Source organism: Polypterus senegalus, chromosome 8, assembly GCF_016835505.1.
Source record: "Polypterus senegalus isolate Bchr_013 chromosome 8, ASM1683550v1, whole genome shotgun sequence".
NCBI classification, from domain to species: domain Eukaryota; kingdom Metazoa; phylum Chordata; class Cladistia; order Polypteriformes; family Polypteridae; genus Polypterus; species Polypterus senegalus.
The window spans coordinates 138,041,098-138,056,959 of NC_053161.1; the positions used below are offsets into that span (position 1 = coordinate 138,041,098).

The 15,862-nt window shown below is 41.1% G+C and overlaps 1 protein-coding gene across 3 annotated transcripts in view; it reads right to left on the reverse strand.

Moving 5' to 3' along the window:
• The window catches only part of glt8d2 (glycosyltransferase 8 domain containing 2), a 65,738-nt gene that overhangs the window by 6,198 nt on the left and 43,678 nt on the right, over positions 1-15,862 (reverse strand). For 2 of the 3 annotated variants that reach the window (XM_039761812.1, XM_039761813.1), the window contains exons 7-10: positions 14,557-14,641; positions 7,830-7,942; positions 5,465-5,631; positions 1,414-1,526 (exon numbers count right to left, since the gene is read on the reverse strand). In XM_039761812.1, the coding sequence (XP_039617746.1) occupies positions 1,414-1,526; positions 5,465-5,631; positions 7,830-7,942; positions 14,557-14,641 (478 nt within the window). The remainder of the gene's footprint in view (positions 1-1,413; positions 1,527-5,464; positions 5,632-7,829; positions 7,943-14,556; positions 14,642-15,862) is intronic. The other variant, XM_039761814.1, reaches the window with a different exon arrangement.

Sequence of the window (15,862 nt, forward strand, 5' to 3'; positions counted from 1 at the left end):
ATAAACAAAGTATATGTAAACCTGTGACCCACTGGAACTGTGATATAGTCAATAAAAAGTGAAATACTAAGACTGTGAACGTTGTTAGAAAAAAATTACTTTTGCCCTGCACAAAGCAGATGTCTTAAATGATATGCTAAATTTATAGTTTGTTAGTATAAAACCTGTAGATGGTTTATAATGTAAGTTTTAAAGAATTAACCCTAAGTGTATGTAAACGTCTAACTTCAACGCTACCTGCAGGTTGGACTCTAATTTTATCTCACCTTCCACCATCGACCCTGTCCAGTACACAACAAGTTTCTGTGACACCAGTCCTTCAAATCAGGGCTTTTAACAAAAATTGTATTCCAAGAAGGCGCGTAAAGATATTGATTTGCTTAATTTCCTTTTCAAACTTTTTAAGATCCTCTAACAGGAATCTGCTGTTTATGTGCCCAATTTTTTTTTTTTTTTTAAACAAGGCTCATTCTGATCTCGTCACTGGATATACTATTGAATTTTTCATTGCTAGAGTTTGAGGCTTCTTAGTAAGTGAACTTCTGCAGCTCAAAAAAATCATTCGGTTTTATTTGGTACTAGCCACAGTGCCTGTCGAAGATGGGTAATCGAATAAAAAATATTTGCTGTTTCTTGCACTGTTTGTACCCCCAGCGCCTTTCTTCTGTACATGTGTGTGTGAACGTCTCTTCATCAGTGCTCTGTCTCTCAAGTGTGTCCCGGAAAGCCCTCTTCTCAGACTCTGTTAATATTTTTGTGGCACCTTTCTCACCTCCTGTCTGGTTTTATACCTGCTGTCTTTGAAGGCAACTCTCTTAGAGTGTCTCGCATGCTTTTACTCCAACTCATTTGTCTCACCCTCTTTCGTTGTATCACTTAAGCTAAACTGACCAATCAAATTGCCCTGAAGGACTGGATACATAAACCTTAGTGCTTTATTATATAGTGATCACAGTCAAAGAGGTACTTTCAATGGAAATGACTTCAGTACATGCATCATGATGTGTCCATCTATCAATTTGGTAATCTCCTAATCCTCTCGCCTTCGGTTTCCATGCCAGTGTGTCACTGCTCTTGTATTTCCAACTCTAAGCTCATTCGCCATTTCAAGTCCATTCTGATGTCATATTTGGAATTGCATTTTCAGTCAGAGGGTTATTCTTACACCATATTTGCATCTGCCCCTGGTAGCCACTTGGGATGCTGTAATCATAACACGGTTAGCCAATTGAACCTTTCAGACCACCAGTTTGAGACGATATTGGCAGCTGATTATTTAAAAAGACAAAGTAGGTCAAAGGCCACTAAGTAGGATAGCTTTGGTAAAAGGAAGCAGCATATCTGGGTAACCACTGAACCACCGAGTGAGTGAACTGATGGATTCCAGAAAAGAAGAAAAGACCAAGCTCTTACCAAGGTGTCGGATGTGCCACATCGGATTAATCATGGAGTGTTTCTGATGGAACACAAGCAGCATTGGGGGTGTGGCTACACCTCCTGCCATTGCACTACTGTAGAGGTTTTCCCTGTGAACGAAATCACAACAGATTTTAAAGGTCAGGTGGAAGTAAAGCAAATTGCAGCTGCAGAATTCTACCACATAAACAATTTTGAAGGATAACAAGAATTTGGAGTGTGCAGTTCAATGAACCAACTGTTCACAGAGGGCTTTACAAGTACAAAAATACAAGTGATACAAATTCAGACAAGGTAAGATGGGCATAAAGTCAAATGTTTACAAGCAAACTTTAAAGTGCACTTTGTAATTGCAAAAACAAATGTAAAATCTATCTATCTATCTATCTATCTATCTATCTATCTCTCTCTCTCTCTCTCTCTCTCTCTCTCTCTCTCTCTCTCTCTCTCTCTCTCTCTCTCTTGAAAGTTTGTCACATTTTCTAGTAACCAAATGAATAAGTTAGCTAATGTTTATGAAGCGTGAGCAGAAACGTGTTAGTATGTGTTGTTTGTAGGAACACATCCAAATTTTTTGATTATTTGTTTTGTTGCAACTTTAATACATTTTGATTTTTTTCACATTATTTTGACTCTCTTATTGGGTTCCCAGTGATGTCACTGTGTCACCATTGTGTGTCCAGATATTCCTTTAAGCTTTGTGATTCGGTGATTTTGTGGTGGTGACTATGATGCGCCCAGGTGTGGTGCATAATGTCAGTTACCACCATGCTACAAATGGTGCACACAGGGAAGGGGTCTGAACGTTGACCAAGCAAGGTTAGAGACATAGAAGCCAAGAGACAAGAAACTAGAATCAGAACAAAAACAACAAATGAATAGGGGTGGAGATGTTTTTTGGACCGTTGGTTCATTTTGTGACTAAAGAGCTGAAAAATTAAGGTGGACCTTTGAGAGTAACAAACCCTGTTCATGACTATTTTGCCAAATTTGTCCCCAGGAGACAAATAAAATTCCATCTATTTTCCTAATCGCATCAGAAAGACTTCCATCCATGCCACTTTTTAAACCTTTTTTCACTAGAACCTTCAGTGTGTTGTCCTGAACACATCAGGCAGGAGTCTCCTTCATTTGACATATGCAGGAAGATGTTTTATTTTCGTTAAGTGCAGCGGGCGTATAAAAATGAAGGGTTGCTATTGAGTATTATTTGGCCTCATATTTGCAAGGGTGAGAGTTGCTTCTGCGCTCTTGGCATTTAAGCAAACTGTTAATGGTGGACACACAACTCTCTCTTGTTTTGCCTCCTGATTCTGATTTTCATAAACAGAATTGTGCTCCTGAAATAAAGAAATTACCCAGCTTTAAGCACTGAAGGTTGCAGCTCTGTTGTGTGAGGACAATATGCTCTAAATTTAATTACAAAGCCCACACTGGAATTGTTCGCAAATGATTGTTGGAGGGATCAGATTTGGGTTTAGCATCTCCAAGTCTGGGCTAGGTAAGTGGGGACACGACTGCAGCCAAGTGATGGAGTTGAAAGTAACCCAGGCCTTTTTCGTGAGAGAAAATTGAGGGTGATGTGAGCAATGAAAGGTAAAGTGGAAGTACTGCTTAGCAGAGACCATGAATGAGGTTCTTAGGTTATTCTCAGCAATGTTTTAAGCTGTGGGAAGTGACTGAAAAACAACAAGACTGTAGAAAGAGAGACACAAAATGAAGTTCCTCCATGGGGCTGCAGGTCCCTTATTGTAGGTTCAGAGGGTGGTACTCAGCAATCTGGGAAGATGAATGAAATTTTTGGAGGATTCTGATACTTTATCTGTACTTTGTATACAGGAAAATCGGGGAGGTCTAAAACGTCAAGATTCATCAAAATCTCGATATCGAATCTTTGGACGATTACAATACTTTCCCTATACTTTGTATACGAGAAACTAAAAAACAAAAAACAACTGTTTTGGAAATGTCTGCTACGGCAGAACGAGAGCACCGGCAAGCCATGGAGGTAAATAATACGTTTAATTAACAACAAGAATTGTCTTCTAGTTAAGAGACAGGTTGGAGAGAAATAGGTTGGACTTAGCTGGTCATCTGTCATCTCACTTCACATCTCATGTTTGCTTGGCTGCCATTTAGGGACAAAAAAACCAAATTCAGTGGATGGAGTCTTTAAAAACTCAGCAGTTAAAATGAAGGGGATAGAAGTCAATTAACAACAAAAATGAGTCCCTGATGAAGGAAGAGGCAGGAAGGAAACCAGCAGCCACTGTGGCCCTCCAGGACCAGAGCTGGACACCCCTGGTTTAAAGGGAAGTCTGGTCAGAATTATGGAGACTGTTGCTGCCACAACACTGTCTAGCAAAGGGGAATAAAAAATGTGATGTCTGTTCTGTCCTGAGCAGGGGTGACCAACTTAGTTTCTTGCACACCACAGTGACTGCAGGTTTTCTTTTTCTGGTTACTTTATTAACCAGTTACTACTGCTAATTTATCATAATTCTTTTGTCTTAATTATAATTATTTGCTTAATTTATTTTTCCTTAATCAGCATCCAACCAAAAAGAGCTACAAATCAATCCAACAGATGGCCAGCTAACACTAGGGCATTGAACAGTCCGGCACTGGCACCATGTTGATTCCAACCACTCTCCGATTTAACTGTTAATGATGCAGATTATTTAATTTAGTGGCTTGTTATTATTCTTATTCTTTAGCCGCACCAGTCATTTTCAAAATTGATTTTCTTTTACCGGAGATCGCCATCCAAATTTTTTCTGGACCAGAGCAGATCAGTATTTCTCAGAGCTTCATTTTTTCATTTCATACATTTTATTGAGAAAGAAATTGAATGAAACACACGGGTGCACATGAGAGCTAAGCTAGTCCGGTCATCTTTTGCATCTCTTTATTGTTTGGCTACTCATTAAAGAAGTTAATTAAAATGAAGGCAACTTAGTATGTGCCATTAGCATAAGTAATTAGTTACTATTGGAGAAAATGGCTGAATGAGTTCCTGGAGGGCTGTTAAGGTGGACACCCCTGCTCTAGCACAGGGGTCACCAACTCCAGTCCTGGAGGGCCGCAGTAGCTGCAGGTTTTCATTCTAACCCTTTTCTTAATTATTGACCTGTCTCTGCTGCTAATTAAATTATTTTGGGCTCATTTTAATTGACTTGTTCTTGAAGACTCAGATCCCTCAATTGTTTCTTTTTCCTTTATTGGCAGTCAAGCAATATTGAGATATAAAATGAGCCAAAACATGACCAGCAAACTGTGTCCATTACACAATATCTGAAAATAAAGAAACATGAATGTTTCAGGAATACTGATCTGCTCAGATCACAAAAAAATTAGAAAAGAGAAAATCAATAATTTTGGAAATGTATGCCACAGCACAATGAGAACAGCAAGAAGCCATGGAATTAAAAAACTGAGTTTAATTAACAACAAGAATCGGCTCCTAATTAAGCAACTGGTTGGAATGAGATTGGTTGGAGTTTGAGGCCATGACTTACTTGGTGTTCTGTTGGCGCACTCAACCTAATTTCATTTCTGTTTGGGTGCCATTTAAGTCAAAAAATAATAAGTAATTCAGAGGAACAAATCCTAAGAAAGCAATTCAATTAAAATGAATTCAAAAGAAGCAACACAAACATGGCACTCATTAAAAAAATGGGGGTTAGAATGTAAACCTGCAACCACGGTGGTCCTCCAGGACGGACATGGCGACCCCTGCTTTAGCAATTACCAAAATATACATTGATACAGTGGAGGCATTAAAGCAAAAAGGAGGAGAAGGAGGAAAAAATGCTTAATTGCACTAATTTTGATGTGGGTGCGGTTATTTCACCTTTTTCGACACGTGCCATCTAAAAACACACTGCAGAGATGCTATCTTTTTTATGCTGAAAACAGTCTGCATGCTTACACATTTGCTCAGAAAGACTAAACACTGCAATACTCATCAAGTTTTGGGAATTTTGAAGTGCTGTTTTCCACTCTAACCATTGGCAAACACGTTTTTTATGGAAAATGCCAAACTCACTGGACATTCTTGAGCATCCATTTTTCCAGCTGCTTTGTGATCTTCTGTCGTTTCCACTCGGTTATATTGGCCACAAACACCCCCGGATTAAAAGAACAGGTGTTGGGACTGATGCCAATGTCTCGCACAGCTTGTTTTCTATAGTCTAAGAAACCCATGTATGTGGTCTGTGGAGGGAAAGGGAAAAAGTTAACGTAAATGGAGAAGTTATTTAGTGTACAAATGTGGAGGTTTAATGACTCACTAGGCAGTCACTGAAATGCTTTTATACAAAGTAATGAGTCATCACATTGGCTATTTATGTGCAAATCAGTTGACAACTTCCAAGTAGTATGGGACTGTAGGGACAATCAAAACTCAAAGTAATTTTGGCAAAAATTAGGTTAATGGGATTGGTGATCGCTTGTCAACATTGTTCTGATGTGTAACTTGGTGCAGTGAATGTAATTCAGCACAATGGAGTGAAAACTTGAAGAAACTCACTCCAGCATTTGTTAGGTTATTAACTCTTTTCATATCTTTTTGATTTGACAGTTACAAAATACCAGGAGGTAAATGCTAATGAAGTACACACTAATTGAAAACCAATATTTTAACACTCGGAATAAAAAGCAAACAAAATCATTTATCGCCTTTGGAAAATTCTGAACCCTACTTGGCATAAAAGTCAGTTAGGAGCCTTGTAACAAAGCAGTAGTGTTGATTGGCGAAATCTGCCAAAGCATTTTTCACAGCGAGTATGCTGTATGGGCCGGTGACTTTGTTCGCTGAAAATTTTCCTGGAAATTCACCCTGTGGCTGGCTTAGGTGAAATTATTTTACCATGTTCCCCATGTTGCTTTGCTAGGCCAATATTGACATCACAGAACTGTATCAGCCATGTTACTTCCATACAGGCATACTGTAAGATCCTTGCAGAGCTCTGTCATGTCAACACCAGGTCAGTACTCAATACTTCCACTCTGCATGCATTTAAAAAAGAAAAAAAAAATTGCAGAATTTTCACTTGAGGGATTCATTAGATGAACATAGTGAGAATATTATGAGTTCTGCCCCGGAGATATAAAACTGTGGCCTGAGTACTGGCAGTGCAGCGGCGCATGGCTAATTTGCATGCAGAATTAGCCATTTGCCCAGCTACGATCTCAAAATGAGCCTTGAAGGAGCCTTCCAAATTCCCGAGAAAGAAAGCACATGTGACCCTGTGAAATAACAACAATAATAAAAGATTTATTACTATTTACAAGGTGTTTCTACCTTCTTTGAGGAAGGAAAAGTGCAAAGCATCTGTGTCGTGACTTAAAACAATGAAAAAAAAGAAAGTTCTGTGTGCTCTTTATTTGTTTGTGCTTTGTGTTGGGCAGGTGGAAAACAGTTTTGGGAAGCGTTTCCCACAAGAAATAAAGCCGTGTGTGTGAAAGATCTTGTGAGTGCATCTGTCTGTGTTGGTTTGGAGACCTGGTGTGCGTCTACAGGCCACTAAATATATGTATATTGCGGCCAACAGCCGAGCCCCTTGCCCAGCTGGGAAGCCTCTCTCTTGTATGGACCAGGGGAGCAAGCCTGGTCAGGACAGTACCATCCCCGGCAGCCCCCCTGGGTTGCATCAGTGGCGAGGACTCCCGCAGGGCCTCATTGGAGCTGGAGTTTGGTGCAGTCCTGTTGGGATCCGTGGGCACCGCCAGGGGGTGCTGTAGCTGGTGCTCAGCCCTACAGAGCAGCTCTTCTGCCACACCTGGGAGTGCTACCGGAAATAGGTTGTCAAGCACCTGGAGCACTTCCGGGTGTGTTTATAAAAGAAACCAGAAGCCACTTCTCCGGGAGCCAGAGTCAGGAGGAGGAGGACAAAGCTTCCCGGAGGGAAAGTGAAAAAGGGAAGGAAAAGTATTGTGTTGTGCTGGGGACTGTGTGGATCAATGTGGATTCCCATATCTCTAAGACTAAAGTCCCTACAGCAGTAGTGAACATTTTTCAGTAAATGACAGACACATAAAAAGGTCCCAGACTGACATCATCATGATAGCAAAGTTTGAATATTGTGGAGCGAGCCTAGAGCAGATATCAGATCAGATCAGATCATGACTGAGGAGATGACAATAAGGAGATGCCAAGTGAAGATGTGAATGTGCTGAAAATGCTTAGAAAGAAACAAGATGTATTGCAGAGAGAAGAGTAGTAGCAATATAAAAAGCAGAGTGTCTCGGAAATAAAAAAAGGAATCAACCATAATGGCTGATGGTAGGAAGGCTGACGATTTGGGGCTTTTTAATTCCAGCAACCAGAAGAATAATGAAGATTTATGCATGGTGATCAGGCCAGCACTGCTGCAGCATTGGCAGTGGGGCTTGAAGAATAATGAGCTTACCTGCATCCCAATACTTCTCACCATTTCATGAGTGGAAGGGAGATCACAGTCTGTCGCAAAGGCCGCAGCATGGCCCGGCTGAATCTTAGTGTCGTACAGGTCCTGGATATCACCTGGTTTATGAGATACAAAAATATGGAAGTAAGGAGAATACAACATTATTTACTGTGAAGATCTTCTAGGTACAGGATCATAAACTAACAGGGTGTTGACATTATTTTCCCATTTTTTTTTCCAATCATGCTTTCTTCTCATTTATTTTCATGACAATGTCGCATTTCTTCTGCTGATTATATTCAGTGACTTCCACCAAGAAACTGCCCTCAAAAACTGCGGTGACATATGGCTCTGCGGCTCTGCAGTTGGATGCTTCTCGATAGGATAGTTATTAGTTGAACATCACACATGGACGAATTTATGGGAGTTCATTAGTTAGTGCTTCTACTCATAGCTTCAGAATCCTAAGTTTAAGCTTGAACTTGGTTGCTACCTGGGATATCTGTGTGAGATGTTCTCCAAAATCTCAGTTTTTCCTTCTACAGATAAATGTATTTGGATAAAGGACAACTTTAAATTGGTCCCATATATGTCCGTATGCTAGTGTGTCCAGTTATGGACTGGCACCCTAGTCAGAGATGATTCCCACCTTGCCTTGTATAATGGTGCCAAGATGTGCCTTGGCAGATGTGACTCTTAAATGAGTTTGATAATAAATTACTTCAGTTAATTATTTGTCTTTACTCTCCTTATATTCACCTTTAGTTAGGACTTTCTGTTCAAATTTTCCATCTTTTTGCTATAAATTGTCTGGCTTTCATTAGGTTTCCTGGGGAAAGTGCTCTATCAGGTTGACAGATGATAGTGCTGAGTCCTACAGCCAAGCTTCAGGGCATAAAGAGATTGTGGCATGAATGATCCTGTAGATGTATGTGTGTAGTGTGCCCTGGACAGAAATATAAGAGGGGCCAACTGCATGGGAAAGGCAAAGCTGAAGCCTTGGTGAAAACATGTAATGCTCCTCTGGAAGGCTAGAGGTGGATGACCCAGCACATAACAATGACACCTCACTACCTCCTTGTAAAGGCAATGAGGCCAGGGAAGAAATGTCAAAGGCTGTGATACCACTTATCAATAAGTGACACTATAGTCCCAGAACAGAACATAGGGATCAGTTTTAGACATGGCCTTTTATGTTCACCTGAGTGCTCTGAGGTACCAGAGACTGCTTGAGATGGTTCTAACATGGAAGGAGAGTGGGGTGAATAGTCAACTGCCACTAATATGAGAACACTGGGGTCTGGGAGAGGGTAGCAGAGGTGAAGGTGGTAGTGCTGTGGTTAGTAAAGGTGCAAGCAACACCTCTGGACAGACAGGTGCTCAAAACCTGTGTAGTTAGGCCCAGGAGGTAGTAGTGTTGCGTTTACTTTCTGGGCATTTTCAGTATCACTACCTTTGCTTATTCCTGTTAATAAAGGCACTATAATTTTGTACTTTGTACATCTTGGGCGAGGATGGCTGCCACAAGGCCCCCCTTATATCTCAATATTCAAAGTTATTTGACATTTTTAAGCACTTCTTGATAAGGCTTATTAATGCAGGCCATACAGACATATAATGTTACCTAAATAATTTTTTGCATGAGCAAAATAAGGTCATAATTGACACAGCTGAAAATATCTAAATTATGCAAACCAGCTGACAGGGAGGACCATTTCTGCCATGTAAGTAACTTCACCTGCACCACTTTCCATTTATCAAGATGTGGTCGATCTGTTTGGTAGTGGAACTGTCAGGCGTCTTCCTTATGATCTTATGGATGTTTTGGTATGGAAAGATGGTACCACCAATTATACAGATGCTGTCTATACAGAAATTGACGAAAAATTCATTGTTGTTATTCATAAAACCACATCCATGTTTTCCCATAGCTCTATCACAGTTGGTGTTGTCAGTTCTGACCTCAGAATTTATATCACCCATAATCAGTAGCATATCATGTTCAGAAACTTTAGTGACGGCTTGACGTAGCGCCTCATACCAGTCACCCTAAGTCTCCTTATCTGCCTGATTTGTTGGTGCATAACAATGCAGGGTTTGCAGTGTTTAGAATTAAAGTGTGCTCTGATCAGCCTATTGCTCAGTGGTTCCCATTCCGGCAAGTCTGTTAGAGTGGTTTCTGTTGGAGTCTGGCATGCTACAGTGATATATCATCACTCCCACCTTCTTTCTGCTTGCCATTAACTGGAGGACAACAGTTGACAAACCTAGAGGAATGCAGTGGGCCCTGTTATCCCAGCCTGAAGGTCTTGACTTTGCTGATGACCTAGCTGCCCTCTCCTCAAAATTACATCATTTGCAGGAGAAAACTGACAGACTGAATACCTTTGCCAATCAAATAGGCCTCAACACAAGTGACGTGCATAAATGCCAACTGTAGTGCACTTATCACAGTAAATGATGCTCCACTCGATTACGTGGAGTTTACATATCTTGGCAGTCTCATTAAAAAGGATAGTGCAACACAACAGGACATTAGAGCAAGACTTGGGAAAAGACACAGTGCATTTAGACTTCAGCCTGTCTGGAAGTCCAAACATTACAGACTGAGAATGAAGGTCAGAGTTTATAACAGCAATGTCAAACCTCTTCTTTTGCATGACTCTGAATGCTGCCTTATTGTGAAGGGGGACATGAATAAAATCAATGCCTTCCACAATGGATGTCTCAGGAAGATCTGTCGTATCTTCTGGCCCAAGAAGATCTCTAATGAAGACCTTGAGTGAAGAGCCAGAGTGTGGTGCTAGAGATCAAGCGCCGATACTTAAGATGACTTAGTCATGTCTTCAGAATGGACCTAAGGTTGCTCTGAAGTGAACACCACCTAGGAAAAGCAAACAAGGTTGTCCTAAAACAACCTAGTGGCGAACTGCGATAAATGAGCTAAAGGAGGTGAACCTAACATGGGTAGAAGTAGAAAACGTAGCTCAAGACAGGACCAGATGGAGGCAAATCGTTAACACCTTATGTACCTTTCGGCACAGAGAAGATTAATAATAAAAATGGGAAGAGACAAGTAGTGAGAACTCAGGCAGGATATTTAAAAGTACTGCTGTGCCCCCTGATTGGTGATGGTCAATATATATGGTCAGGGGCTACTGTCTGCTAATTAGAGTTTCCCTGTGAATGAAGCCCATGTTTGACAAATGCATATTCTTATTTTGAAAAAGTATAAAGTTCTGGCAACTGCACTGAACATTAGAGCTCACCTATGGACCGATGAAAGACATCATTCTTGACTGTACCTAGAAAACATGCGTCCTGCACTCTCTTGAAGCAGGTCAGAGCCGACGGCAGGAAACCCACATGTGCACAATTTCATCAGTAGCTCTCCTTCGAAAACTGTATTATTGTGAGTGTACAGCTGACACTAGAAGAAGTTTAAGTGTATCCTTTCTTTAGTGTTATTTTTTCTTTTTTCATTTTGGAATCACCGCCATATTGCTAGGAAAGGATATAATATTTTCCATTAACTGGATCATGTACATATATATATATATATATATATATATATATATATATATATATATATATATATATATATATATATATATATATATATTGTCACACACGTACGATTAGAAGGCAGCTAAAGGGCTTAAGTAACGGTAATACTATGCCAAACCAGGGGGTGGAATAGTGTGCTGAATGTCTCTCTCAGTCTCTTGCAGACCAGTCTTGGGAAACCCCATCGGATTCCGGCACCTCTGATGACAACACTTCCGGTTCCGGTGCCACTGATGTCACTTCCGGGCTTGAAGGCGTCACTTCCAGTTCCGGCATGGATGAGCTCATTTCCTCTCCCAACCTTTAAAATCGCCATCTTACCACCTCCTGATCAGTTCTGTTTTGGACTCTGTCTTGTAAACATCTCAACCTTTTTTCAAAACCTTTTGCAGCTAGGAACATATTATACGGGTGGCTGCCCCAAACCTTTGTGACTGACTGAAGTCGATATTGTTAATATATATAAATCTATATACAGTAGAACCTCAGTTCACGACCATAATTCTTTCCAAAACTCTAGTCGTAAACCAATTTGGTCGTGAACCCATAGGATTGTATGTAAATGCAATTAATCTGTTCCAGACCATACGAACTGTATGTAATTATATATTTTTTTAAGTTTTTAAGCACAATTATAGTTAATTAAACCATAGAATGCACTGTGTAATAGTAAACTAAATGTACACTGAATAACACTGAGAAAACCTTGAACAACAGAGAAAACTAACACTGCAATAGTTCGCGCTATAGCGCTACCAACCACTGGCTGAAAGCACTTTTTTAATGAGTTTTAAGCACAGGGAAAAATATGAACATTTGAAAAAATCCATAATTTAATAAACCACCAAGAAAAATAACATTGCAACAATGCACGCTACGAACCAATCGCTGGAAACAGAAGTGAAAACAAAATCAAGCCCAGTGCATTCTTTAACTGCCTTCCTACCTTAATGCATCCAGCCGTCTCTCTCGCTGCCTGTGTGTCCGCTTCTCGTGCTGCCTCTGTGTATGTGTCGCGCGCTGTCTGTGTGTGTGTGTCTGTCTCCCTCGTGATGCCTGTGTGTGTGTGTGTGTGTGTGTCTTTCTCTCGCGTGCGCGTGTCTGTGTGTGTGTGTGTCTCTCTCTCTCTCTCTCTTGCTTGCTGCACAGGAAATGCACAGGGAGAGTCTGAACATGTACAAACCGAAATGGAAACTGGCTTGTTCGTATACTGAGTGTGTGGTCGTGAACCGAGGTAAAAGTTTGGCGAACCTTTTGGTCGTAATCCGAGTTGTATGTGTACCGAGCTTTCAGCCCCTGCCAGGAGCAAGCATCTGAGGGTAATGCTTAGACATACAAGAATCAAAGGCAATATATAGCAAAATTAGGAAGTTGCTTGCGTCAGGGGTTTGGTCAGTGTAATGGGGGGTTGGGAGGAGTATTGGTCGTAAAGTTTTATTTATTATGAACATGTTCTTATTAAGTTTGCATATGCTGGGTTTATGTCCAAATGTCAGTTGATGGTGTTTTCATTTGATAACCAAGATTTAGCCAGCTCTCTGGCACTTTACATAAACCCAACATACGAGGTGTGGCAGAAAAGTAATGAGACTGGCAACACTGCAAGCGATCTGGCAACGATGCGCTGTTGTCCTTGATAGAGCACGTGTATCAGTACCCTCCCATAGCTCAGTGCGAGTTTCAACTCCTTCCGTTAACTACGTGATTTTGTGACTGCTATTAGCGAAGTTGTGTTTTTGGTTGTGCGGCACGCAAAATGGAACAGCGGAATTTGGAGCAACGTTGTGCCATTAAACGGCAAGTGTGACGTTTGAAAAGTTAAAACAGGCCTATGGGGAACATTCTTTATCCCGAGCTCAAGTTTTTCGCTGGCACAAATCATTTTTGGAAGGCAGAAAACACGTTGAAGATGAACACCGTTCAGGGAGGACTTCAACTTCAAAAACCAATGAAAACATCGAACGTGTGAACACTCTTGTGAGTTCAGACCGTCGTTTAACATTAAGAATGTTGAGTGAACAATTAAATTTGAACAGATTTACCGTTCATCAAATTTTGACTGAACATTTGCACATGCGAAAGGTCTGTGCCAAAATGGTGCCGAAAAACTGCCCTCTCCATAACAGAATTTTTGACCTCAAAAGGCATTCCTGTGGTTCCCCAGCCCCCTTATTCACCTGACCTCAGTCCGTGTGACTTTTCCTTTTCCTAAACTGAAAAATGTCCTCAAAGGACGTCATTTCGGGACTTTAGAAAACATCCAAAAGAGTGTAACGGACATGCTGAAGACCATACCGGTTGAAGACTTCCAGCGCTGCTACCAACAGTGGGAACAACGTCTCCATCGGTGTGTAGCTGCCCAAGGGAACTACTTTGAAGGGGATAACATTGATGTTTGAAAAAATAAAAACTTTGGTAAATAAAAAATCAGTCTCATTACTTTTCTGCCACACCTCATATATATATATATAGGAGCCAATCCCAGCCAACACAAGGCGCAAGGCAGGAACAAACCTCGGGCAGGGCTCCAGCCCACTGCAGGGCACACACACACACACACACACACCAAGCACACACTAGGGACAATTTAGGATTGCCAATACACCTAACCTGCATGTATTTGGACTGTGGGAGGAAACCTACGCAGGCACGGGGAGAACATGCAAACTTTTCTCTTTTTTCTTTAAGAAGTATATGTCAGTCAGTCATTTTCTAACCCTCTATATCCTAACACAGGGTCACAGGGGTCTGCTGGAGCCAATCTCAGCCAACACAGGGCACCAGCCCACCACAGGATACACACACACACACCAAGCACACACTAGAGACAATTTAGAATCACCAATGCACCTAACCAGCATGTCTTTGGACTGTGGGAGGAAACTGAAGCACCCGGAGGAAACCCACGAAGACACAGGGAGAACATGCTGTCAACTGTAGCATAATAAAATGACTCACAAGTGATGAGCTTGGATAGGTCAACACCACTGCTAAAGAAAGCCCACCATGTTTGCCATGCTTTCTCTAAAGGCACTACGTAAAGCATAAAGGGTCCTACATATATTTTTTTTTTTGTAATTTAATTTTAATAAAATTTTCTTACCTTTTTATATGCAGAAATCTACCCCAAATATATTTTCTTACCAGTTCAAGCACCATTTACCTTGAACAATGACATCATCATCCAGGTAGATGACCTTCTCGTGTTTCAGAATGAGAAGTGGGAGATAGAAGCGGACAAAGTTCAGCTACAAAAATGGAGCAAAACACGTGATTAGACCCATTTAAACTTTCTAAAACAACTTTGTTAGACAAGTCAAGCAAAAGCAAAAAGTACTCTTCTCATTCTGAATAGCGACTCTGTACTTCACATAGTATCAGTGTCTGTGTGGTGTGTGTGTAAAAGACTGCACAGGAGCATTACGGAGGACCAACCATTTCTTAATGGCAAACAAACACCTTCAGTTTGTCTATACACTTTCCATAGTAACCACTTAATCTTTTTGTACTAATTTCACATTTACTTGTTTCCATATTTCTACAATACTTGAGAACCAGCGAATGAAATGATTTGCTCACAGTCAGACAGTGAGTCAGTGGCGGGAACGTAACCAGCATCTGATACATTTTAGAGTCCAACTCTATAGTCCAGCCTCACCTTCTCCAAAAACAGCAGACACAGGAGTACAGAACAACCTAAGATTGACAAATGTCCAAAGAGATGAGTCCAGAAGGGCATTTGAGGAAAAAAAACTATGAAAAAGACAATGACTTCCATAAAGTAAGGTGAGATATGGCCGGCCAGTCATCCCGGCCAATACCCCCAGGCCGCCAGGTGGAGCCATCCTTGCATCATGGAGGGTCCCTAAATTCCAGCAGGGACTCATGGGAATTGGAGTCTTCCAGTGCAACCCTGCTGGATAGCATGGGGGCCACCAGGAGACGCTGCTGGGAGGCCCAGAGACATTGGGGTTTACTACAGTCCAGAAGGACATTTTTTTATATAACCCGGAAGAGATGGGGAATCATGGACTGAGGAATGAAGCACTTCCGGGTTAAACAGTATAAAGGATTGTGGGAAACCCAGACAGGTGAGCTGAGTCGGGAGGAAGGGTGGCAATGCGTCTGGGAGTAGGAGGATTGATTGTTTATTGATTATTGTATTGTGAATTGGTTTATGAATATAGTGGAGTGTAGGGTGCTTTGTGGACTGGATTATTATAATAAAGCCAAAGTTTGGACTTTTACCTGGTGTCTGGAGTCAACTCTGAGGGTTCAAGGGGACGACAGCACCCCCTATCTACCACAAAGGCAAACTTTCAATTGTGATGGCCCTCAAGCTGATGGTGGTTGTCAAGCCTTTATAGAGGATATGATGATACTCTTGAAGATGATACTATGGATGGTATGAAGCATAAAAGACAATTAAGGGGCAGTAGTCCCTTCTGCTGTTTTGTAACAGAGTGACA